Source organism: Nematolebias whitei, chromosome 17 (assembly GCF_014905685.2).
Source record: "Nematolebias whitei isolate Nwh7 chromosome 17, NemWhi1, whole genome shotgun sequence".
Taxonomy (NCBI): Eukaryota; Metazoa; Chordata; class Actinopteri; order Cyprinodontiformes; family Rivulidae; genus Nematolebias; species Nematolebias whitei.
This window is the reverse complement of record NC_056514.1, coordinates 3,526,310-3,550,286: the sequence shown is the minus strand read 5'-3', so window position 1 is coordinate 3,550,286 and position 23,977 is coordinate 3,526,310. Positions and strand designations below refer to the sequence as shown.

At 42.1% G+C, this 23,977-nt stretch overlaps 2 protein-coding genes across 2 annotated transcripts in view; both read left to right on the top strand.

The window, feature by feature from the left end:
- The window catches only part of lrrc45 (leucine rich repeat containing 45), a 108,785-nt gene extending 100,423 nt beyond the window's left edge, over positions 1-8,362 (top strand). Inside the window, exons 15-16 of the mRNA XM_037691552.1 lie at positions 5,401-5,548; positions 8,163-8,362. Coding sequence (XP_037547480.1) covers positions 5,401-5,548; positions 8,163-8,362 — 348 coding nt within the window. The remainder of the gene's footprint in view (positions 1-5,400; positions 5,549-8,162) is intronic.
- Positions 8,363-18,928: 10,566 nt separating this feature from the next.
- Positions 18,929-23,977, top strand: part of rac3b (Rac family small GTPase 3b) — a 24,012-nt gene continuing 18,963 nt past the window's right edge. Inside the window, exon 1 of the mRNA XM_037691204.1 lies at positions 18,929-18,963. Within this exon, the coding sequence (XP_037547132.1) occupies positions 18,929-18,963 (35 nt within the window). The remainder of the gene's footprint in view (positions 18,964-23,977) is intronic.

The window sequence follows — 23,977 nt, the reverse complement described above, 5'->3', positions numbered from 1 at the left end:
GTGCAGTGGCGCAAAAAGCGGGTATGCAGCGTATGCAACGCATAGGGGCGCTGCACTGCAGGGGGCGTCAAAACCCTCTGTAGAAAAAATGTTTTTCTAGTAGGCATTTTCTAAATGATCAATAACAGGGGAACAGCACTGATTAGGCGCCCCTCTGCTCCTTCACCTCCCCTCTTCTCCTTCACCTCCCCTCTGCTGCTTCACCTCCCCTCTGCTCCTTCACCTCCCCTCCTATCGCTCTCCCTTCCCACACAGGTGGCTGTGAACACGCCCCTAAGAGAACGCACTCGGCGCGTTTTTTTTTTTTTTTTTTAATCTTGAACTACCGCTCGTTGTGCACTTGACAACAAGATGGAGCGGCAGAAAAAAAAGCTATCCGGGGCGCAAAACAGAAAAAGGAAAAGGGAGAAGGATAAAGATGTTGGCGGGATGAAAAAAAGCCTTTCAATGTGTTTGAAAGATAGTAGGTAAGTACTGTCAGTGTATTAGCAGGACAGGAGGGTTTAAATATTCAGGTTAGCTAAAGCTAGCCTAATACACTGCGGTTGGCTGTTAAATGTTGCCTCCCCTATTGATGTGATTTGTTTAGTATTTTCTGTATTTTTATGAATATTTGATACATGCGCCTCGCCTGTCACACACACATATCCACACACTAAGTGTAAGAATGACCAAAATAAAACTCATGAAATATTAACACAGGAAAGCTAAACTGTTGTGGCGGCAGTTCCCAGCTATGATCCAACGCTTAGCCCTCAGTGCTGCAATTTATTCACTCATATGTACATTTATTATTATTGATTCTTTAATTAAAGATGAGTTGTACAAGTTTATGTGTGTATCAGATAAATTAGTCCTCAGTGTCACTATAGCTCAAAAAGGTTGGTGACCCATGTTTCCAACCTTTTTGGCAGAGGGACACTTGAGTTTAAATGTCTTATTCAGTATCACTACAGTGGTGTGTGTTGTTATGTATCTGGTGAGTCAGATCAGATGAAATGTCCAGTCAGTAACTGTTATCCAACAAGGAGATCATTTAAATTCAAGTTTCATTTCTATTGTGGTTTGACTGCTGTATTTTTAAACCTACTTGACACAAAATTAATGTCATTCAGCTGTGAGGATGGAGAGAAGGAAGAGAAGATGACAGAGGAAGAATCAGGACAGACTGGGGAAGGCAACAGGTTGGTCTAATGCAGGTGGAAGTGAGGGAACAGTTACTTAATCCCAAGCAATAACGTGTAAACATTATTTTTAAAAACTGTATTAAGATCTGTCATTTTTACAACTAATATATAATGCTTTTTTGACCTTATGACTTAGTGCAGAATGCCACAGACAAAAGGTGAAGGAGACAGACACGAGGTCAGTGATAGAGGAGACAAGTGATGACATCAGGTAGGAATAATTACATTAGGGAGGCAACAAAAACCTATATACCATGATGGTTTTAATTTCTGATGACCATATTTCATTGTCTTCTTTTTTGGGAAAATTAGTTCAGGCAGACATGGTGAGTTAATCATCACAAAGCAGAGAGGACCAGATGATGAAGAGGGAGAGGAGCAGAGAGGACCAGATGATGAAGAGAGAGAGGAGCAGAGAGGTCCAGATGATGAAGAGGGAGAGGAGCAGAGAGGTCCAGATGATGAAGAGGGAGAGGAGCAGAGAGGTCCAGATGATGATGTAGAGGGAGAGAAGTACAGAGCTGCAGAGGAGAGGGCTGAGGCAAGGCTTTATTCAGAAGATCCATCCGAATGGCCTTTACCACACAAAATGGGGGACACATTTAGGCAGTACATGGTTGAAAATGGCCCACAGAAAGTTTCTGATGGTCCATATCCAAGATCAGAGAAGAATAAGAGGTGTTTTTCCAAAGCGTACTGTTTTCGTATACTGTCTAATGGAGAGAAAGTTGAACGAGATTGGTTACTGTATTCCAAAAATACCAGCAGAGTCTATTGTTTTGCGTGTAAGCTTTTTGGTGAAGCTAAAGTTTCTGATACATGCCTTGTGGCAGGGTACAGTAACTGGCGATGTCTTTCAAAAACACTGAAGCACCATGAAACCAGTAGTTCTCACATAAATGCTTATCTGATGTGGAAAGAAATGATATCTCGCTTACGCCTAGGTAAGACTATTGATAGTGAACTGCAGAGAACCATGGCAGCTGAAAAAGCATACTGGAGAAGTGTGTTGACTCGAGTTATTGACTGCATACTCTTCCTTGCAGAGAGAAACTTGCCACTAAGGGGGAAAAATTCTCAGTTAGGAAATCCTAAAAATGGAAATTTTCTGGGAATCCTTGAGCTCATTGCACGATATGATGTCACACTGGCAGAACATCTTAGAAAGGCAGCCTCCAAACAAACCACTGGATATCTGACATGGTGCACTCAGAATGAATTTTTAGATTCAATATCAGAGTGTGTTTTGGGTAAAATATCTGCCCAGATCAAAGCCTCTAAGTACTTTGCAGTGGAACTGGACTGCACACCTGATATTTCAACGCAAGAGCAGGCCTCAGTCATTATTCGATATATTGATACTGATGAGAAGAAAAAAGTCACTATTGCAGAGTCTTTTGTGGGGTTCACTGCTGTTAAGGACACAACTGGGAAAGGCCTCACAGATACACTAACAGGGGTTCTGGAGAGTCTGGGGTTGGATTTGGCTAATTGTAGAGGGCAAAGTTATGACAATGGCTCTAATATGAGGGGAATAAACAAGGGTGTTCAAGCTTTAATACAACAGAGATGTCCAGAGGCTTTATTCATCCCCTGCTGCAGCCACAGCCTGAACCTTTTGTTATGTGATGCAGCCTCATCTAGCAGAGAGTGTCTCACTTTTTTTGGCACTGTTCAAAGATTGTACACAATCTTTTCGTCTTCTGTGAAGAGGTGGGACATTCTCACAGAGTTTGTCGACATCACACTGAAGCCTCTGAGTGACACCCGGTGGGAGGCAAAGCTAGACTCTGTCAAAGTTTCCAGATGGGGGGAATTTTAGATGCACTACAAAAGCTTGGAGAAGTGGCAGGAGACAGCAAGATTGTCTCAGAGGCAAAATCACTATCTGATGAGATTGTCAGTATGGAGTTCCTTGTGTGCCTCATAATTTGGTATGCCTTATTATGTGAGATCAACTTTGCAAGCAAGGCACTACAAGCAGCAGATGTGTCAATGGACACAGCCATTAGGCTAATCGAGTCTCTGAAAGAGTTTTTGCTCAAATATAGAGAAGAGGGCTTTCAGAAGTCACTTGACATTGCAAGCAAAATAGCCATCGAAATGGATGCTTCTCCTAAGTTCAAAGAGAAACGACTTAGGAAGCAAAAGAATTTCCCAGATGACAATTCATGCACTGGTCATCATGAAAAGGAACCCACAAGGCACTTCAGGTGCATGGTTTTCAATGTTATTGTTGACACACTCCTCCAAGAGCTGTCTGAGAGGTTTTCCAATTTTCAACTTGTGTCTGAGAAATTTAAATTCATCACTAAAATGGAGCACATGACAAAAGCTGAGCTGGAGGAATCAGTGACCACATATGCCCTGACCACTTGTGATGTTTCAAGAGATATCATTCAAGAAATATACCCAGCAAGCCGTCTACTGAAGGGTTACAAGGCTCTAGAAAAGTTAAATTTCCTAATTCAAGAGGACCTTGATTTGGTATTTCCAAATTTGACAGTAGCCCTTAGAGTATTTTTAACCATGCCTCTGACAGTTGCATCTGCAGAGAGATCATTTAGCAAGCTGAAGCTCATCAAAACATACCTTCGTTCAAATATGAGCAATGATCGCTTGTCCCAGTTAGCAGTGATCTCTATTGAAAACAGTGTGGCACGGTCTATTTCATTTGATGTTATACTTGACAAATGGGCAAATGCAAAGTCACGGAATGTAACAGTTTAAATGTCATAAATGTTAAAACTCTGACATGGACTCCAGGCTGTTAAGATGTCATATTTCCGCTACATAAAATGTTGAGCACTGACTGAGTACCACTACTGTTATATATTTGTACTTTATAAAACTTCTTATTTGTTTATGATTGAAATGATCACCTGATATAATATGTAACATTAAAAAAATCTGTAATATTACTACTGTATTTTCTAAGTGCATGACTAAGCTGTATGAGGCGGCAAGTAAAAAGGAGCGGGTGGGGGGGGCGCCGATGATGTGTTCGCATCCACCTCAAAAATATGTAGTTGCGCCCCTGTGTGTGTGTGTGTGCGTGTGAGAGACATCTGGGCGGTTAAGATTTTGAATCAGTTCAGGAGGGCATTTATCTCTACAGAGTTACTGTGTATGGCACCTGTATCAAATACCAGTAGTCATATGTTTACTTCCTCAGTAACTGATACAACTTTTGACACCTGGGTCTTGAGGGGAGTATATTCATTGTGTGATCTCTGTTTTGATGGTAGATTTGCCTCTTTTGAGCAGCTGATACAGAAGTTTGATATTCACAAGTCATAGTTTTTCAAGTATTTTCAGCTGTGACATTTTGTAAGGTCTAACTCTGATGCAACAATTTTCAGTCAATTCATCTGGACAGTTTCTTTTGTTTGTTTGTTCTGAAACGTTTCACCTTCCATCCAGAAGGCTTCATTAGTCAAGGAAACGCACAACACAAAACTGATTCTTCCCCCAACAGCTTTCTCCAAAGTGGAGTAGCGTTCATGTAAATAATGTCACCATAGTGACTATGGTGACATTATTTACATGAACGCTTCTGCAAGCACCTTGCAGATGTTAGATGCTGTCTATCATGGTGTGCTAAGATTCATAACTGGCTGTAGCTACTGTACCCATCACTGCACCCTGTATTCACTGGTTAAGTAGTCATCATTAACTTCACACAGACTCTCACACTGGTACGTTTTCATCTTTAAATCACTCCTTAACCTGCTGCCTTCATGTATCTCCTCATACTTGTCACGTCATCAGTGCAGCTACAGCGTGCAGTGCACTCTCAAGACATTATTACCTACAGCGTCCCCTCAGTGCAGACTGAATTCGGCAAAAGCGCTTTCTCTTACTCCGCTTCTGTAACCTGGAACACTTTGCAAAAAGATCTGAAGTTGTCGGTTGACCTAAGGGATTTTAAACAACTGTTTAACCTGTATAAATAAAGGTTGAATGAATGTACTACTTTGAGTTGATCTTTCTCATAAAGTCCCTGACTGTGGTGAGTCTCTTTCACATACTTTATTACAACTTCTTGGTCTCTGGCAAAGGTCACCTTCAGGATTCAATGCAATTATCCTGGCACTTCTACTGTGATCCATCTGAAAGGCCACCAGAACAACTACTATAAATACATGTAGTGAGTTTGTTTGTTGACTGTAATGTAATGTGGATGATGATTTGGACTATTGTGGTGTTCCAGGAGCTTTCAGGCAAAAACCAAGAGAAAGTGGCTGAGGTGAACCGTGTGAGAGTTGAGCTACAGGAGCAGATTGGGTTTTTACAAGCAGAGAGGACGGCTCAGGAGGGACTGAAAGCTAAGATCAGTGCTCTGGAGAGAGAAATGAAAGGTACATGCTCACTGTTTATTTTCATCATTACTGTACCATTTCTTTCTTCAATCAGTTTGTTCCTTATTGTGTCTTTATTGATTCAAACTATAGAGAAATAGGATATTTTGTGAAAATGCAATATGAACGTTGAGTGCTGAATGAATTTGTTGAAATCTTATGAAGAAGCTGAAACAGATTTTTTAAAGCTTTAAGAAGCAAAAATGTAACTAGAAGTTAAAATTTGCAAAATGATCGCTACATTTAGCAGAATGCCTAAAATATCAACAGACAAGCTAAAAACTAAAGTATCAAAGGGATTTGGTTAAAACTAAAAATAACAAAAGGCTTTCTAAAAGCTAAAAACCAAAATGTAGCTAAAAGCAGCAAAGGTTAAATAAAAAATTACACATTGGCACAGCGTGGATGGAGACACAGTGGAGGAAAAAAGTTCAGGTTTTGAGAGACACTCCCATTAATTGACTTCTGAGAAATCAAAGAAAAAGGCTTTTTTTCCCAGGAAGTTTTGTACTGGGTCTGAAGTACATCGGACTTGGCATGGCTCACTGTCTCCAGGCTTGCGTTTAACAAGAAAACTGTGCATAGACAATTACTCTTTTTTGCACCTCAAAATGTCATAAAAAAGTCAAAAGTCCTCACACTCTGGTGCGAACCGCTCCACTTCGAGCCAAAGATCACGGCTCAATGACACCAACAGGACCCCATCATTCACAGATAGTAGAGATGGAATCCTGAGGCCACGGAACTGGACTCCTGCACCCTGACTGCACCGAGGAATTCTGTCCACTAAAGGTATGAACATAATCTGTAACAACGGGCAGCCCTGGCAGAGTCCAACTCCTACCCTGAAGGGGTCTGATTTATTGCCGGCAATGTGAACCAAACTCTCGCACCGCTTGTACAGGGATCGAACCGCCCGTAACAACGGGTCCCCAATCGCATACTCGTGGAGCACCCCCCACAGTATACCCTGAGGAACATGGTTGAACACCTTCTCCAAGTCCACTAAACACATGTAGACAGGATGGGCAAACTCTCATGACCCCTCAAGGACCCTAGGGAGGGTAAAGCTAGTCCAGTCTTCAACAGTCAGATTGGAACTCGCATAATTCTTCCAGGATCTGGACCAACAATCAGACTCGCTTATTCAGTAGCCCTGAATAGACCTTACCAGGGAGGCTAAGGAGAATGATGCCCCAATAATTGGAGCACACCCTCCGGCCCCCTTTTTTGAAGAGGGGAAACAACATGCCAGTCTGCCAACCCAGTAGCACTACTCCCGATGTCCATGCGATGTTGTAAAGGCGTGCCAATCAAGACAGCCCCACAACATCCAGAGCCTTAAGGAAATCAGAGCATATCTCATCCACCCCCAGAGCCCTGCCACCATAACTACCTCGACGACTAACCCCAAAGTCTCTGCTTCCTCCATTGAAGATGTGCCGGTGAGATTGAGAAGGTTTGAGAAGTATTCCTTCCATCTCTCGACAACATTACTGTTTGAGGTCAACAGCAACCCACTTTCACTGAACACAGTGACAAGTGCTGTTTTCAGATGGTTTGCCAGAATCTCCTCAGATCGAGTCATTATCCAAGGCCTCTCCAAACTCCTCCCTCACTCTTGCGTCAGCAACAGCCAAAGTTGTGGCCCGCTTGGACCTCCAGTACGCCTCAGCTGCCTCTGGAATCCTACCAGACAACAAAGCCCAGTAGGACTCCTCCTTCAGCTTAACAGCCTCCATAACCCAGGATGTCCACCACCAAGTTCAAGGATTACTACTGCGAGAAGCAACCTGGCCGCCACAGCTCATGGCAACCACCTCAACAACTGAGGCGTGGAACATGGCCCACTCTGACTCAATGTCCCCCACCTCAGCTGGGATGCAGTTAAATCTCTCCTGGTAGTGTGAGTTGAAGATCTTTCTAACGGGTTCTTCTGCCAGGTGTTCCCACCAAACCCTCACTACATGTTTGGATTTACCAGGTCTGTCTGGCATCTTCCCCTGCCATTTGATCCAACTCACTACCAGATTGTGATCAATTGACAGCTCAGCTCCTCTCTTCACCTGTGTCCAAAACTAACAACTGCAAATCAGACGACACGACTACAAAGTCAATCATCGATCTACGATCAAGGGCATCCTGGTGTCAAGTGCACTTATGGATGCCCTTTGCTGGAACATTATTCGAGCATTAGAATTATTTTGCAAATTTCAAAGGGAAATTACTTGCTTCCAACAAAATTCAAAGGACATTTTACAGTCAAATGTTTTAGGTAAACATAAGTCACTGATGTAAGCTGAACAGGCTTTAACCATATTTGTGACAAGGTCATGGAAACAAGCTAGTGCAGATGTGATACTCCTGACATTCTGATCTTTTAGCTGCAAATTGTGGTGAGGGCAGAAGATTGTTTCTTGGCGCCGTAAAAAATTGCTGGAAAAAACTTTGTCAAGTGCTAAGGGCGTAGCAACACTGTGGTTGCTGTCAAACAGGAGTTTTTTCAGATTTGCCACAATCCAGCCACATTACAATAGGTCATGTAACCTGTCATAAGATTTTAATGCACTTGATCTAGCATTTTGAATTATCTTTTTTTGTTGTTTTCTTGCAGTAATGAGCAATACCCACAGAGAGGTGCTGCTTGACAGAGAAAGTGAGAAGTCTTCCTTGTTGGAGAAGCTGCGACTAAAAGAGGCCGAAATCCAAAGAATTAGAGAGGACGAAGCCCATCGAGCCAGCTGCCTGCAGAGCGCCATCCTTGCCTACATTCAGGGCTCTCCTTTGGGACACTACAGCAGCCCAAATAAATGACAGGATAACATTTCTGAGCTCTCTCAGAGACACTGCTGGGTAAAATGTGTCGTGATTTCCTGAGCTCAAAGGCTTTAGGTGAAAACAAAACAGTAATGTCTCCTGTATAAAAGCATGGGGCACTCAAGAGTCACCAGGAAAGAAACCATGAGCAATCATTGCAACAAACGCCATGGTCCAGTTAAGAATGAGAGCTGAAAATGTCAAATATCTAAGTCTGAGTGATTGGAATCATCTTATCTAAATATACACCACTTTTTATTTTTATGTAAGAGCTCCAGAACACCTTTTTTTTTTTACAAAGTTGCAAACTCTGTTTACATTTTTGTAATGAAAAGTACTGTTTTAAATAAATGTGTTGTTTCATATCTTTCTTTTTCTCCAGTATGCACTGTTTGTTTTCCAATCAGTTAAGAAAAATTATTATTGACTTTCTCCATCATCTTACGAGCCTTGAGTTGTTTAACAAAACTTTGACAAACCCTGTGATTTTCTGGATATTCTGTCCTAATTGTGTTATTGTTTATGAATCATTTGCATGGTTGAGATCCATTTTTCTTCCGTACACTTTTCAGCACGTAACTCGTTCCGCAGTTTTTATGGTATTTCAACAATTCATGTATCAAAACATTCAGCTCATTCACAACATTCCTGTATTTGTGTAATTTTTACTTGTTTAAATAATTTGCGTTTTCAGCCATGTTTTCCTCACTGAAAATGTTCTTCACATCTTTCATCCCACTGTGCTGTTCACAACCTTTTACTGCTCATTTCAGTTTTTTTTTAAATCTGTCTTTGTAATCCTTTCAGCTTCTTTCTGCTAATTTCAGCATTTTTGTTATTTTTTTTCAGCTTCTTACTGCTAAAATCTCTTTACTGCTTTCTTGGCTACTTTTTTGGCATATTTAAGTTTATTTAACCTTTTTACTGTTGTTTTTTGTAGCTAATTTCAGCGTTTGTGATTCTTCAGAATAATATCTACTTTTTATGCTCCTTTCTGCAAACTTTCTGCAAATTTAAGCTTTTTCTAGTCTTTTCAGCAACTTTTTTTAATTTGCTAATTTCAGCTTTTTCAAGACATTTAAGTTTCTTTTTTGCTAATTTCAGATTTTTTTTGCAATCTGTTCAGACTCACAGCCTATTTCAGCTTATTCTACTGCATTTCTTCTCTTTTCAGCTTTTTCTACACATTTCTGGTGTTGTTTTTTGTTGATTTCCACTTTTATTTTCCTGCTTTCAGTAAATATCATCTGTTAAAATTCAGCTCACATGAATGGTAAATGGTCTGTACTTATACAGCGCCTTTCTATCTTATCAAGATACTCAAAGCTCTTTACACTACAATCTGTGTCCTCATTTACCCATTCATACAACACTACAGGTCACTGCAAAACTAACTGAACAAATCATTCTAAAGAGACTAATCAGAGCTTTATCACATACATACACCAATGAGACACACATTGGAGGCAATGAGGGATTAAGTGGCTTGCCCAGGGACACTTCAGCATGTGGCTGCTGGTGGAATCGAACCCCCAACTCTCGCATGGGAGGACGAGTGCTCTAACCACTCAGCCACAGCCGCCCAAATGAACAGTTTAGTGATTAAACCAACCACTAGAGAGCACAAGCCAGTGTATCTTGTGCCGGTCCTAAGTCCGGGTTAAATGGTGGAAGGGCATCCGATGTAAAACACTTTTGCCAAAACCATAATGCGAATTCATCAAAGCAAAACCATACCAGATCGGTTGAGGCTCGAGTTAACGACAACCGCCACCGGTGCTGTTGACAAACGGTGCCAGTGGAAATTGTGCTACTGTTAGTCGAAGACCAAAGGAAGGAAACGTGTAAGGAGACAGAGGGAGAAGAGGAAAATCAAGAATATAGGACTGAGGGTTGCAACTCTAAATGAGGGGACATTGACAGGCAAAGGTAGCGAACATGATGCAGAGAAGGAAGGTAGGTGTTTTAAGAGTCCAAGAGATCAAGTGGAAGGACAGTAACGCTCGCAGCATTGGAGCAGGGTTCAAACTGTTTTACCATGGTGTGGATAGAAAGAGAAATGGAGTAGGGGTGGTCCTGAAGGAGGAGTTGGCAAAGAATGTAGTAGAGGTGAAGAGAGTGTCAGATAGGGTGATGTGTCTGAAGGTAGAAGTAGAAGGTCTGATGCTAAATGTTGTCAGTGGTTATGCTCCACAGGTTGGATGTGATGGGGAGGAGAAATATACACAGTGAACCCTCGCTATAACGCGGTTCACCTTTCACGGTCTCGCTGCTTCACGGATTTGCATTGTGCATTGTGTTCTGCATTCTGATTGGCTAAACAGTCTCTCCGCTTCTCCGCTTCTTCTCTGCCTGTGTGTCAATAACATTGCGGTTTAATATGTACTGTACACGTACGTAAAACAGCTTGCCAGATTTAAGATTGCAAATTCCCTTGCTATTTCAAGTTTCTCTAAAACCCATAATGTCGACAAAACGTTCTACACCGACAAAGGCACTTGCGGTCGGGCCCAAAAGGCAGAGGAAGATGCTAAGTATCGCAGAAAAAGTTAAACTTCTGGACATGCTAAAGGAAGGTAGAAGCTATGCAGCTGTAGGTCGCCATTACGGAATTAATGAATCTTCCGTTCGTTCCATAAAGAAAGAGGAAAATAACATAAGGACAACAGCAGCAATAAGTTTTAATAAGGATACAAAAAGGGTTGCAACTGTCTGCAACAAGACCATGGTAAGGATGGAGTCTGCATTAGCTTTGTGGATTAATGACTGCAGAAAAATAACATTACGCTGGATACGAACGTTATCTGCACAAAAGCTAGAACACTGTATCGAGCCTTTGCTGACAGCGACAGGGAAGAGGAGGAGGATGCAGATAACGGGTCATCATCAAGTGCTGTTCACACAGTACCAAGCGCATTTAATGCTAGCAAGAGCTGGTTTGAAAAATTTAAGAAACGCTTTGGACTTAAAAATGTTTCTCTGCACGGAGAGATTGCCTCTGCGAATACTGCTGGAGCAGAAGCGTTTGTGAACAATAAATTTAAAGCGGTCATTGAGGAAGGGGGATATAAGCCTGAACAAGTTTTTAATATGGATGAGACTGGCTTATTTTGGAAACGAATGCCCTCCCGCACCTTCACCATGCAGGAAGAAGCCAAAGCCCCAGGATTTAAGCACTGGCTCTCCTCAGGGATGTGTGTTGAGCCCCCTCCTGTTTACTCTGCTCACATATGATTGTGCAGCTACCCATCCAGGCTGTCACATTGTAAAGTTTGCAGATGATACAGCGGTGGTGGGATGCATCACAAACAATGATGAGTCCAGCTACAGGCAAGAGGTGGAACACCTGGAGAGCTGGTGCAAAGAGAATAACCTTCACATCAATGTGAAGAAGACAAAGGAGATGATTGTGGACTTCAGAAGGAACAAAAACACCTACACCCCCCTGAACATAAGAGGATCTGCGGTGGAAGTGGTCTCCAGCTACAAGTACTTGGGTGTACACATGAACAACAACCTCAGCTGGAGCAACAACACCACCAGCCTGATCAAGAAAGCTCATCAGAGACTCTACTTCCTCAGACGTCTGAGACGAGCTGGTCTGGAAGCTCAGTCCTCACCTCCTTCTACAGGTGTGCAGTGGAGAGCATCCTGTGCTCCAGCATCAATGTGTGGCATGGAGGCTGCACAGCTGCAGAAAGAAAAGCTTTGCAGAGAGTGGTGAAGGCTGCACAGAAATCTGTTGGAGTCAGCCTCCCCACCATCACAGACATCTACATCTCCAGATGCAGGAAGAGGGCCACCTGCATCATGAAGGACCCAACTCACCCAGCACACACACTTTTTGCCCCACTCCCCTCAGGAAGGAGGTTAAGGAGCATTAAGTGTAGAACCACTAGACTGAGGAACAGCTTCTACCCTGAGGCTGTTAGACTCATGAATCTCTAACTAGAATAATCACTGTGAAAAACCATATCATGTTGCTGCTGATCTGTTTCATGTTGCTGCTGATCTGTTTCAATGTTGATGTGTTCATGCGTGCACATCTGCTCACAGACTCATGTTCATGTTTGTGCTGATGTTCAATGTTTTATGTTATGAGTGCTTAGTGTATATTTAGTTGATGTTTTTCTTAGTTCATATCTTAGATGTTATTACTGTTTTTCTTATACATTTTATTGTTGGATGTAACTGGGACCCTGTGTACATAATTTCGCTCCACCACATGTACCACATGAGGTGCGAATGACAATAAAGAAACTCTGACTCTGACTCTGACTCTCTGATTTAAAGCCCATAAAGATCGTTTGACTCTGGTTATGTGTGGAAATGCTGCAGGTTTTATGATTAAACCAGGGCTTATTTATAGGTCTAAAAATCCCAGAGCACTGAAAAACAAAAATAAGGATGATTTGCCCGTTTACTGGATGCACAACGCAAAGGCTTGGATGACAAAAGTGCTCAATCTGGATTGGTTCAACCAATGTTTCATCCCGGAGGTCAAGTGTTATTTGAAAGGAAAATTACTAGACTTTAAAGTGCTTCTGCTCGTTGACAATGCTGGAGGTCACGCTGATGATTTGGTGTATGATGGTGTGCAAATCGAATTTCTGCCCCCAAACACTACATCCCTAATTCAGCCCATGGACCAAGGCATCATCCGCGCTTTCAGGGCTCTCTATACGCGCAACACCCTGCAACATCTTGTTGAGGCTATGGACTCAGATCAAGATTTCTCACTAACGGACTACTGGCGTGGATACACCATCGCATCATGTCTCCAAAATATTCAGAGGGCCATTCAGGAGATGAAAACTGAAACTTTGAATGCCTGCTGGAAAAAACTGTGGCCAGAGGCAGTGCAAAACCCAACCGGAGGCTCGCTTGAGGAGATCCATCACTCTGCCGTAGATACAGCTGTGAATCTCGCTAAACAGCTGGGAGGAGACGGTTTTAATGACATGAATCGGGATGACATTAATGCCCTGATTGATGCAGACGCATATCCGCTGACCGATGCAGACCTGGCAGAAATGACAAAGCCACCAAGCGACGATGAAAGAGAAGAGGAAGAAGAGGACACAAGTGTGGATAAAGATGAGGAGGATGGACTAACACTTGGTCGCTTAGCAACAATGCTGAGAATGGCCACTGAACTTCAGCGAGCAGCTCAAGAATGGGACCCTTTGATGAGCCGTTCATTACAGTTCTCAAACATAATCGATGGTGACATGTCGGTTTATAAGAATCTTTTTGCCCAGAAGAAAAAAGAGCGCCAACAACTACCGATAACAATGTTCTTCTCTCGAAAAAACACACATGCACCGCAGGCTTTGGAAGAAAAAACGCTACAGAGCGGAGTCAGGATGCAGCGGCTCAGTCAGAAGAGCAGTGAAATACTGTACACGTGAGTCACTGTTTGTCTTACTGTACTTTGTATTTTTTTCATAATCATTTTTCATCTTCTCCCGTTCTAATCCAATGACTCGGGTCGCGGTGGGGCGGTGCTGATCTCCTCAATTTGAAGCCTTCAGTTCGTATTGATGATTAAAATTATTATTTTACAGTACAGTAGTTATTTGTACAGAACTTTTATTTGTTAAACAAATGCTTGGGCCTGTAAAAAGGTTTTGTTCTTTGGTTTGAATGTATTTTGGAGTATTTCATTGTATAATAATTGTAAAAAAATAAAGGTTACTACTTCACGGATTTCGCCTATCACGGGTTCTTTTAGGAACGTAACCCCCGTTAAAAACAAGGGTTCACTGTATTTTCAAAAGATCTGGATGAAGTGATAGAGAGTATTCCCAGGGAGGAGAGAGTGGTGATCAGAGCAGACCTGAATGGACATGTTGGTGAAGGAAACAGAGGAGATGAGGAAGTGATGGGTAGGTTTGTTGTCAAGGAAAGAAACCAGGAAGGACAGATGGTGGTGGATTTTGCCAAGAGAATGGAAATGGTTATAGTCAATACTTATTTCCAAAAGAGGGAGGAACATAGAGTGACCTTTAAGAGTGGAGGAAGGAGTATGCAGGTCGACTACATTCTGTGTAGAAGAGGAAACCTGAGGGAGATTGGGGACTGTAAGGTTGTGGCTGGGGAGAGCGTGGCCAGACAGCATCGGATGGTTGTGTGTAGAATGACTGTTGTTGTGAAGAAGAGAAAAAGAGTAAAAAGAGCTATTAAAGGCTCTGGGTAGTAAGAAAGAGCTTCCAAATGACTGGACTACTACAGCAACAGTAATTAGAGAGACAGGTAGGAAGGTACTTGGTGTGTCATCTGGACAGAGAATGGATGATAAGGAAACCTGGTGGTAGAATAGTGAAGTGCAGGAAGCCGCTCAAAGAAAGAGATTAGCCAAGAAGAAATATGACAGTGAGAGGACTGAAGAGAGGAGACAGGAATAAAAGGAGATGCAATGTAGAGCAAAGAGAGAGGTAGCTAAGGCAAAGCAGAGGGCGTACGATGAGTTGTATGGGAGACTGGACACTAAAGAGGGTGAGAATGACTTGTAGTGATGGAGTGAGGACAGAGTGAGATGGAGGAGGATGACTCACTGTGGCGACCCCTGAAGGGGGAAAAGCTGAAAGAAGAAAAATAAGAAGATCAACAGTTTAGTGATTAATCCTTTTAGCTGGTTTCAGCTTCTTCAACAGCTTTCAGCAAAGATCATTCAGTAAAAAAAAACATTTACACTGCATTTTCACAGGAAATATTTATCTAGTTTGTCCTTGATTTAGTTTCAGAAGGTTCCTAAACCACCATGGAGATTTATTCTGTGCAGTTAACAAGACTAACAGCCAGGTTTAGTCCTGGAGTGTGTTTTCATCACCCAGTCTGGAGTCACGCTGATCAGAAATGTTTTTAAACTGTTAATAGACACGTGTTTATGATTTGAGGGAGCATTTCTGCACAGGTCAAACCAACATCTGCACAAGTGGTATCAATTTTCAGGGGACTGGATTTATTATCTGTGCAGACTGTAGTGTTCAGAAATGCAGCACCACATTGAACTGATCCAAGCTCTATCCTACAGATGCTCTGTTGTAGACAAAGATTTGTATCCATCCATTCGTTTTCTGTAACCGCTTCTCTTTTCAGGGTTGCAGGGACCAGGTGCGTATCTCCACCAGTCATTGTGCGAGAGGTGGGGAACCCTGGAAAAGGTCTAGCTGCACTCTCACCTATAGGGGCATTTTAAAGTTAGCTATTAGCTTAACATGCATGTTTTTGGTCTGTGAGAGGAAACAAGTACTTGAAGAAAACCCACTCATGAACGGAGAGAACATTCAACAACTCCACTCAGAAAGTCCGCAGGCTAGAATATGATCCTGTGACCTCGCTGAGAGACAGCAGCTCTACCAACTGCACTTACGTATTACAAGATGCTGAACAATGCCACCAGAGTGGCTCCTCAGATTAATGAAGTCCTTTTGATGAAGGACGAAACGTCTCAACAAAAAAAAGAAGGGAAAAAAACATCCAGAGATGACCTGATTGAACTTTGTTGGATTTTTTGAGCATGAACTTTGATGTTTTGAACCACTTTGGTTATGGCTGCCTCAGAGGAGTCGATGGGGGAGAGGGCGGGCCCCAGAAACCATCTTATCACCAGCAAACTGATTGGTCCACTGTTGGAGTTGGCTGCTTGTGGGACTCAGTTTGTTTGTGGCTCCTCAGATGAATGAAGTCCTTTTGATGAAGGACGAAATATCTCAATAAAAAAAACATCTAGATGACCTGACTGAACTTTTTTGGTCTGTTAACTCAAGTTCTCGAACAGGACCATGCCTCACTTTTAATCACGCAACTTTTTTTTTTTAAGTCAAATTCCGAAAGTCTGCTTCTACACATATTTCAGCCCCTGACAAATTACACGAGATCTTTGTGTTTAAATTTTTGTCATTATCTGTTGAGGTCAACTGGACACTGTAGCTGTTTTATTTATTATATTAAAGACCCAAGTATTCTTTGAAAGAATGCACGTCACACATTAGTTTTAAACCGATCATCTTACACAGGGCAGAGTTGTAACCATTTTGGTCAAACCTTAAAAATAATAACATACAAGATCTTACTAGTCAAAGAATGTGTTGAAGATGACTCTCAGCTACTACCACACCATTTTTTGCTCACTATCTGTAAAACTGAGTTACAGTAATTTGGCTGATGTTAATTAGCTTTGGTGACAATCTAGGGTGTTTGCATGTTCTCTCCGTGCTGCATGGGTTTTCTCCAGAGTTTCCTCCCACAGTCCAAAAACATGCATGTTAGACTGATTGGTAACTCTAAACTGTCTCTAGGTGTGAGTGAGAGAGTGAATGGTTGTTTGTCTCGTTTGTCTCTGTGTCCCTGTGATGGACTGGAGACCTGTCCAGGGTGTCCCCCGCCTCTCGCACAGTGATGGCTGGACATGGGCACCAGTGAAGTTCACTGAGTTAACCCCACAACCTGAAAAGAAAGAAACGGGTAAAGAGAATGGATGGATGGACAATCTAGGGTATACTGGCTTCAAATAATCCTTTTTAGTTACATTCAATGCTTACTTCACGAGTTTCATCAAAATCTGTTCTATGGTTAATGAAATGTTTTGCTAACGAACAGACTTTGATAACAGACAGATGTGGGCGGCTGTGGCTGAGTGGTTAGAGCAGTCGTCCTCCAATGCAATAGTTGGGGGTTCGAATCCACCAGCAGTCACATGTTGAAGTGTCCCTGGGCAAGACACTGAACCCCTCGTTGCCTCTGATGTGTGTCCCATCAGTGTTTGAATGTGATAAATCACTGATTAGTCTCTTTAGAATGATTTGTTCAATTATCTTTGTAGAGATCTAGTATAGAGCTGTATGAATGGGTAAATGAGGCACAGATTGTTGTAAAGAGCTTTGAGTATCTTCTTAAGATAGAAAGGAGCTGTATAAGTACAGTCCATTTACCATTAAGTTAACACCAACAGGTAATGACAAAACATTAAACAAAAATCCAACAGTTTTCAGTCAGGTCATCTGGACAGTTTCTTTTTTTTTGCTGAAACGTTTCACCTTCCATCCGGAAGGCTTCATCAGTCAAGGAAACACACAACACAAAACTGATTCTTCCCCCGAAGAATCAGTTTTTGATCTCTTTCCATGGCGCTGAGCGCGTCAAATGAGACCAATTTCTTGTTGAGGAACCTGCAACCAAGAAAAGATGTCGGGTATCTAATTTGAGTTAATGTATTCTGAAACTGGCCCTTAGTTTGATATAGGGTTTAATTTTAACCTCCTAAGTGAATCTGATACCCCTGCTCTATGCCACTGCCAGTCAATCCAGCAGGCTTGTCAGCAACTGACCAGTCATCTATCTCAATTTGCCCCAAAGTGACACGCCCCTTACCTGCAGAGCTGCTGCACCCCTATTTTCTCTGACAACATTGTCAGGGTTTGGCATTTCAAACGTCGAACATTTTGTGGTCAGAGGGATTTCATGAAAATCATCAGAAAAAATGGTTAAACGTTATCAGTGGGGAACGTAATTCAGACAGCGTTACCCTGAGTGATTAGAGGGTGGAATACAGTTTATTCATTTTCCCAAACCTAAACTGAGTCTGGGAAAGTGTAAAAGATGATGAAGACCAGTGGCCGACCTGATGAGTAGCTGAATACAACAGTGATAAACAGAAAGTACTATGTACGAATGTAACTGCAGGTAAATCCTCCAGTTTTGTCATTTAACATTGTACACTTAATGGTTAAATTAAAGGTTAATTGCTTAAAGCTAGTTGTACTTTGTTTTGTTTGTTTTAAATGTAGATATATGTTGTAACTTCTGGTTGCATAAGTTTAGTCTTTGTTAGGTTCATTTAACACTAAATGATTTGTACAAAGCATTTGTTAGGTTGTGCAATGTAAAGCAAAGTGCTACATCTGTAGCATCTTAGCTAACGCTTCTGTATTGCACACTGCTAGCTTAGTGACACTTCTTATTGTGCCATGATCTTTAATATAGTTACTGACTCAAGTGTTTACTTATGTAGGTAAACGTAAATGTTTAAAAACCCCATTAAAATAAACCAGAATGCAGGAAATGGCATCTATTTTTTATTTTTTCAACATTTTCTGGGGGAGGACCCCCACCCCCCCACCAGTGTGCCCCCCCTTTACAAACGCTTTGGACACCAATGCCCACTGCGTTGTTCAAGCCCAGAACCATTGTCGACCCTGGGTCTAGGCACCCCTAAAGGTAGGATTCTAGAATCGCCCATGTACCACACAGACTTTGACCTCAACATCTGTAAACACTGCGTTATAATCAAACGTTAGAGAAGGTTTTGAGTAAGTAAGAAGAAAAGACAAGGCTTCTTCGAAGTTTTTCCTGTTTTTAACCATCTCTGTTGGTTACTGTCCCTTTAAGAACATTCGGTTCTTTCCGGAGAACTTCGGCGCCGCTCGTCATAGACCTCTTTCACTGCGGCTTCATCGCCAAGCGGACTAGCCCGCTGCCTTCATCCGTGCCCTGAGCGCAGACTTCGGATCTCTTACATTCCCAGTGTCTGTTCCGTGATCGCCTCCAGCTTCGGTCCAAATGCAAGCCATCAAATGTGTGGTGGTCGGTGACGGGTAAGAGCACGCTGTCAGAACCGGGCCGGGTGTCCGGGGTGCGGAGGAGGATGGAAGGATGCGGTGTAAGAAAAAGGGGCTGGGGCTGAGCGATGATGTTCGGTGGAAATCTGCTGCTGGCCGCTCGGCAGCTGCAGCTGGTTCTGCTCGGGGCACGGGGAGGTTCGGTTCTGGTTCTGCACCGGTGGCAGACTAAAGAAAGGGTCTGTCGGCCCTCCCTGTGTGTCGGTGGCAGCCAGGCCCCACGGCCGCTGTCATTTTACCGAGCAGCCGATCCCACCCAGTCTGAGGGGGAGACGGGCTCACGTCCACCGAGCCACTGTCCAATCCCGTGTCCTGTTGGACCCATAACGTCAGAATGACAAATGAGGACAGTTTCTCTGTATATTTATCTTAATGGGCTTTGTTTCTACAGAAATATCCAAAATTTGTCTTAATGTTATTTACGAGCTGTGACATTCAACCAGAAAGATAATGCATAAACAATGTGCTATAATATTCATTCAACCTTTATTTAGACAGGTTAATCCCATTATATAAGTACAAATAGATTTATACAGGAACTCTTTTATGTATTAGAACAATAACATAATGACATATTTGGTCTATTACAGATTTTTTTATTGGTAATTTGTGGCATATAATATATATATATATATTTATTTTTCAGTCTATATAATGTAATTTATATATACATATATATATATATATTTATATATATATATATATATAATCAAGATGTTGGTAGGAGAAAGACTTACATTATGTATTTTATTGGTCCAATATATAATATGGTTCATACCAGTTTACACGCAGTACATATATGCAATACCACAACTGTCTGTCTCTGCCTGTCCGTCCATCTGGTCTCTCTGTCTTTAACTTATGGAAAATGATAGTTGAGGAAATCAACAGTTTTTAACCTCGTGTTTCCAGGCTAAAATTATTGTAGCACTTTTTCTTGGCTTTTCTTAAAGGAGTGTTTCAGATCTGTGGCGTTCTGTGGAGTGGTTGTGAATCTGTGTGTGAACAAGTATAGTTTTATTTTGACAAGATTAACAAGCTAATGACTAGTCAGTGGGTGGAGTTTAATTCTTGATTAGGAGGTCAAACTCCATTTCCCCCCCATTCAGTTCAACCTTTTTTTATTCAAGTTAGTCTCATTGAGCCTCGAGGACTCATTTACAAGAACCATGCATATGCATGATAAAGATTATACATAAATATATTGTTTTACATTAAATATATACTGTGTATATTTTTTACATATATGTGTATGTGTCATATATTTAATTTCTGTATGTCAATAATGTCATAAGATTCCAATATATGAAATATGTTTATTTTATGTGTAGGGATGATGTTCTAGATGTAGGTGACTTTAATGCAAGTTAAACAGATTAAAACATAAGGTACTCCTCCAAGGAGTTAGAAGAACTATCCCCTGTAATTTATATAAAAACATGTTAAGTTTATGCTAAAATGGTTTTGAGTAAAGTAAAAGCGTATGTTTGTTCTGTAAGACAATTTCTTTTTGAAAGTATTGACTGCTGTCTACGTGGTTTGTGAGATATTTTGCTAACAGGCAGCACACACACACACAGAGACATACTAGTGAAAGCATTGTAATCCTTTTGCCTTTAGCGGTGGGGGATAATCATTGGCTGTACCGTGATTCAAGATGGCTGCCACATAAAACTGGCATTAGAAAACACCAAATGACTATAACTCTCTGAAGTTTACAGATATTTAACCCAAATTTGGTGTGGTAGTAGCTAAGCCTGATTAACAACCCATACTGTGACTGCTGGCCCTGTGATGGACTTGTGACCCGTCCAGGGTGTACCCCGCCCCTCGCACAGTGATTGATGGACATGGGCACCAGCGACCCCCGTGACCCAAAATGGAATAAGCGGGTAAAGAAAATGGATGGATGGATGGATGGATGGACTGTGAGTGCTTGTCTTAAAAATCTGGCTTATCAACCCTTTCTGTTTGTGAGCAGAATATTTCATGACCCACCTGACAGGTTTTTATGAACCCTCAGAAACTAAACTCTGGATGTTGATGTACAAATGATTAGAGTTTAATGTCGACCAAAATGTGTTTGCCACCACAGTTGATTGGTATTAGTAAGTGGGGATGGATGAAAAACCTGTATCAGCAGGGGCCTTGTAGGTGGCCCTTTTGCTTTCCCCAAAAAGACACTGAGCTTTATTCAAACCTTTGTGTCCCCCGGATGAAGGACACAAGGTCTGATACACGGTGTTCTGAGCTCATGATCCATGTAGTGTTCCCCAAGAATTCTTCTCTTTGACTGCTCAGAACAAGGCTATAGTCTAAATAATGCAAAGAGGTCTCTGCCACATTAATGCCACATTAATCACACAAACCATTGGTTCCCGGGCCTATCTACAGTCCGTCAGCTCCCTCCAGCGGATTGAGGGCTAACGTCTAATCTAGGCCTGTAGGGCAGTTCTGTAGACTGTTGTTGAAATGCCTACAACTGGCTCTGGTCCTTTGAAGTGGGCCTGGTTACCAGCTTTTGCAAGGTAGTCAGCTCTTTCATTACCATTGATACCAGTATGTCCCGGTACCCATTAAACAGTAACACAGTTGTCTCTCCCCACCTGAGTGACTGCTTCGGCAAACTCCCAAACCAGTGATTACGTAAAGCGTGGTGCTTGGGGAGTTCTAAAAGCAGCTTGGCTATCTGTTAGTATGAAAAGTTCCCTCTGTGTACACTGAAGGTCTTTGAGACAACACACACGCAGATTGCATAACTGTATCTCAGCTTGAGATACAATTACAAAACCACCCAGTGGGTAACTACTCTCTCTCTCACTATAGTTGTGCAAGATCAGCATTCAGCACCCCTGCACCTACTGACCCCTTCAGAAGGAATCCATCTTTAAACCGTAGAATTGATTGGGAGACAGATCCATCATAGAGAAGTTGCTCCAGGAAGATCTATCTTCAATCTTTGTCTGAAAACTTGTCTCAAAGTTGTCTTTTTTTACCATACTGTCTCCAGGTCCCACCATTACTGGAATAGAAGCAACTGACCAGTCCCAGATTTGAGTATGCTACAAGTCAGATGGCATAGGCGTTGCAACCATTATATGTGAAGGGGACAAGTCCCCCCCACATTCATAAAACGTTCATTTGGACCCCCCCCCACTTTTACTATAAAACATTAGTTCAGGCGGCGCAGTTTCGCTTTCTTCATGAACTAATCCATTCCACTTGATTAATAGGAGAATACTCAAACTACTAAAACTCCACTCCAGGTTTTCCTGGTTACCTCCAACTCTCCACCGTTCCTTCCTGCCTCTTGCCTCGGCATAAAACATGCACAGGTGCAGGAGATGGACCGACCTCTGTGTTACTCGCTCGCCAGTTTAGCAGCTTAGTGCGGGTAGTTGTTGACCAGGGGGGGTTGATCATAAACATATTCATGTTAGGAGGAGAGAAGTAGAGCACTACATCTGTAGCATGTTAGCTTAGCAGTAACTGTGATGCTGTGAGACGCTGCAGGTGTAAGAGATGTGGTGTGTTCAGGTGCATCAAAGTTGAAATGTCTTTAAAACCCCACACCTTATTATCCTGATGCATGCTCAATAATCCAGGTAGAAAAATCTAAAAAAGTTAAATCTGGTCCTCTGGATGTCTCTCGGATGAGAGACGAAACGTTTCGACATTTTTTTGTTGTTTTGCTTTGTTTTGTTTGTTTTTTTAATGTCCAGAGGACCAGATTTAACTTTTTTAGATTTTTCTACCTGGATTATTGAGCATGCAGCAGGATATTTTGAACCACTTTGGCCAGAATTGCCTCAAACTAGTTAGAGAGTTTGAGAAAACAGCAAGGAAGAGGGCAGACTACAGGAACCATTTGCGATTCAACCTCAGATGTCGACAAAGTGGCATCATTCCCAAGAGCCTGGAACTAAAATCTTCGGTCAGCGGGCACCGGGCAAGCAAGATCCTTCAGAAGGCACAGACCCAGCTGCTGAATGAACGGGTGAGACAGACCAATTTTACTATTGAGGCCTTGAAGGCCAAAGAAGAGCACATTAAACAGAAACTAACTACGTGTCTAGATCAGACCACACTTCAGCAAGTGTTGGACTGAACAGATCAGGCACGCTTAGCACAGCATGTCAAGTCCAAGACTCGACAACAAAACAAGTTTAACTTACTAATAACTCATCAACACCATCACTATTCCAATAACAACACATTCAGTGTAGGACAACACTCCAGTAGTCAATTACATGTCAGGGAGACAGAAAAGTGGGTGAAGAATTTATCTGACAGACTGCTCACCCAGCCGGAGACAAAGATTCTTGCCAGGGGACTGAACTTTGCAGTTGCACCAAGTAGAATTCCTCTGGTGGAGATGATCACAGCTACTGAGTCAGCCATCCGCAACAACAAAATGAAAGAGGCTGAAGCAGAACAGCTCAGAATCAAAGTTTCATCCTGCTTCAGCAATGCCAAACCACCACCTTCCAACATCAGTAGAGAGGAGAGGGGTGCACTCACCACTCTTAGCAAGGACAAAAACATCATCATTCTCCCAGCAGACAAAGGAAGGTGCACAGTGATTTTGAACCAGAAAGACTATCATGAGAAAGTTATGACAATCCTTAGTGACTTAACCACTTATGAACCTCTAAAAAGAGATCCAGGAAGTGGTTACAAGAAGAAATTGATAGATTGCCTGAACATTTTGGAGCAGGACAAGGCTATTGACCGTATTCTGTACCACAGTCTGTACCCAGGGGAGGCCACACCTAGTCTGTATGGTTTACCTAAAATCCACAAACAAGGTGTACCTTTAAGACCTATTGTTAGCATGATTAACTCTGTCACTTACAATGTTTCCAAATATCTGGCGTCTGTACTCATCCCTTTAGTTGGCAGCTCAGAACACCACATACAGAACACCATGGACTTTGTGGATAAGGTGAGGGATGTCATCATGGAGACTGATGAAACAATGGTCTCTTTT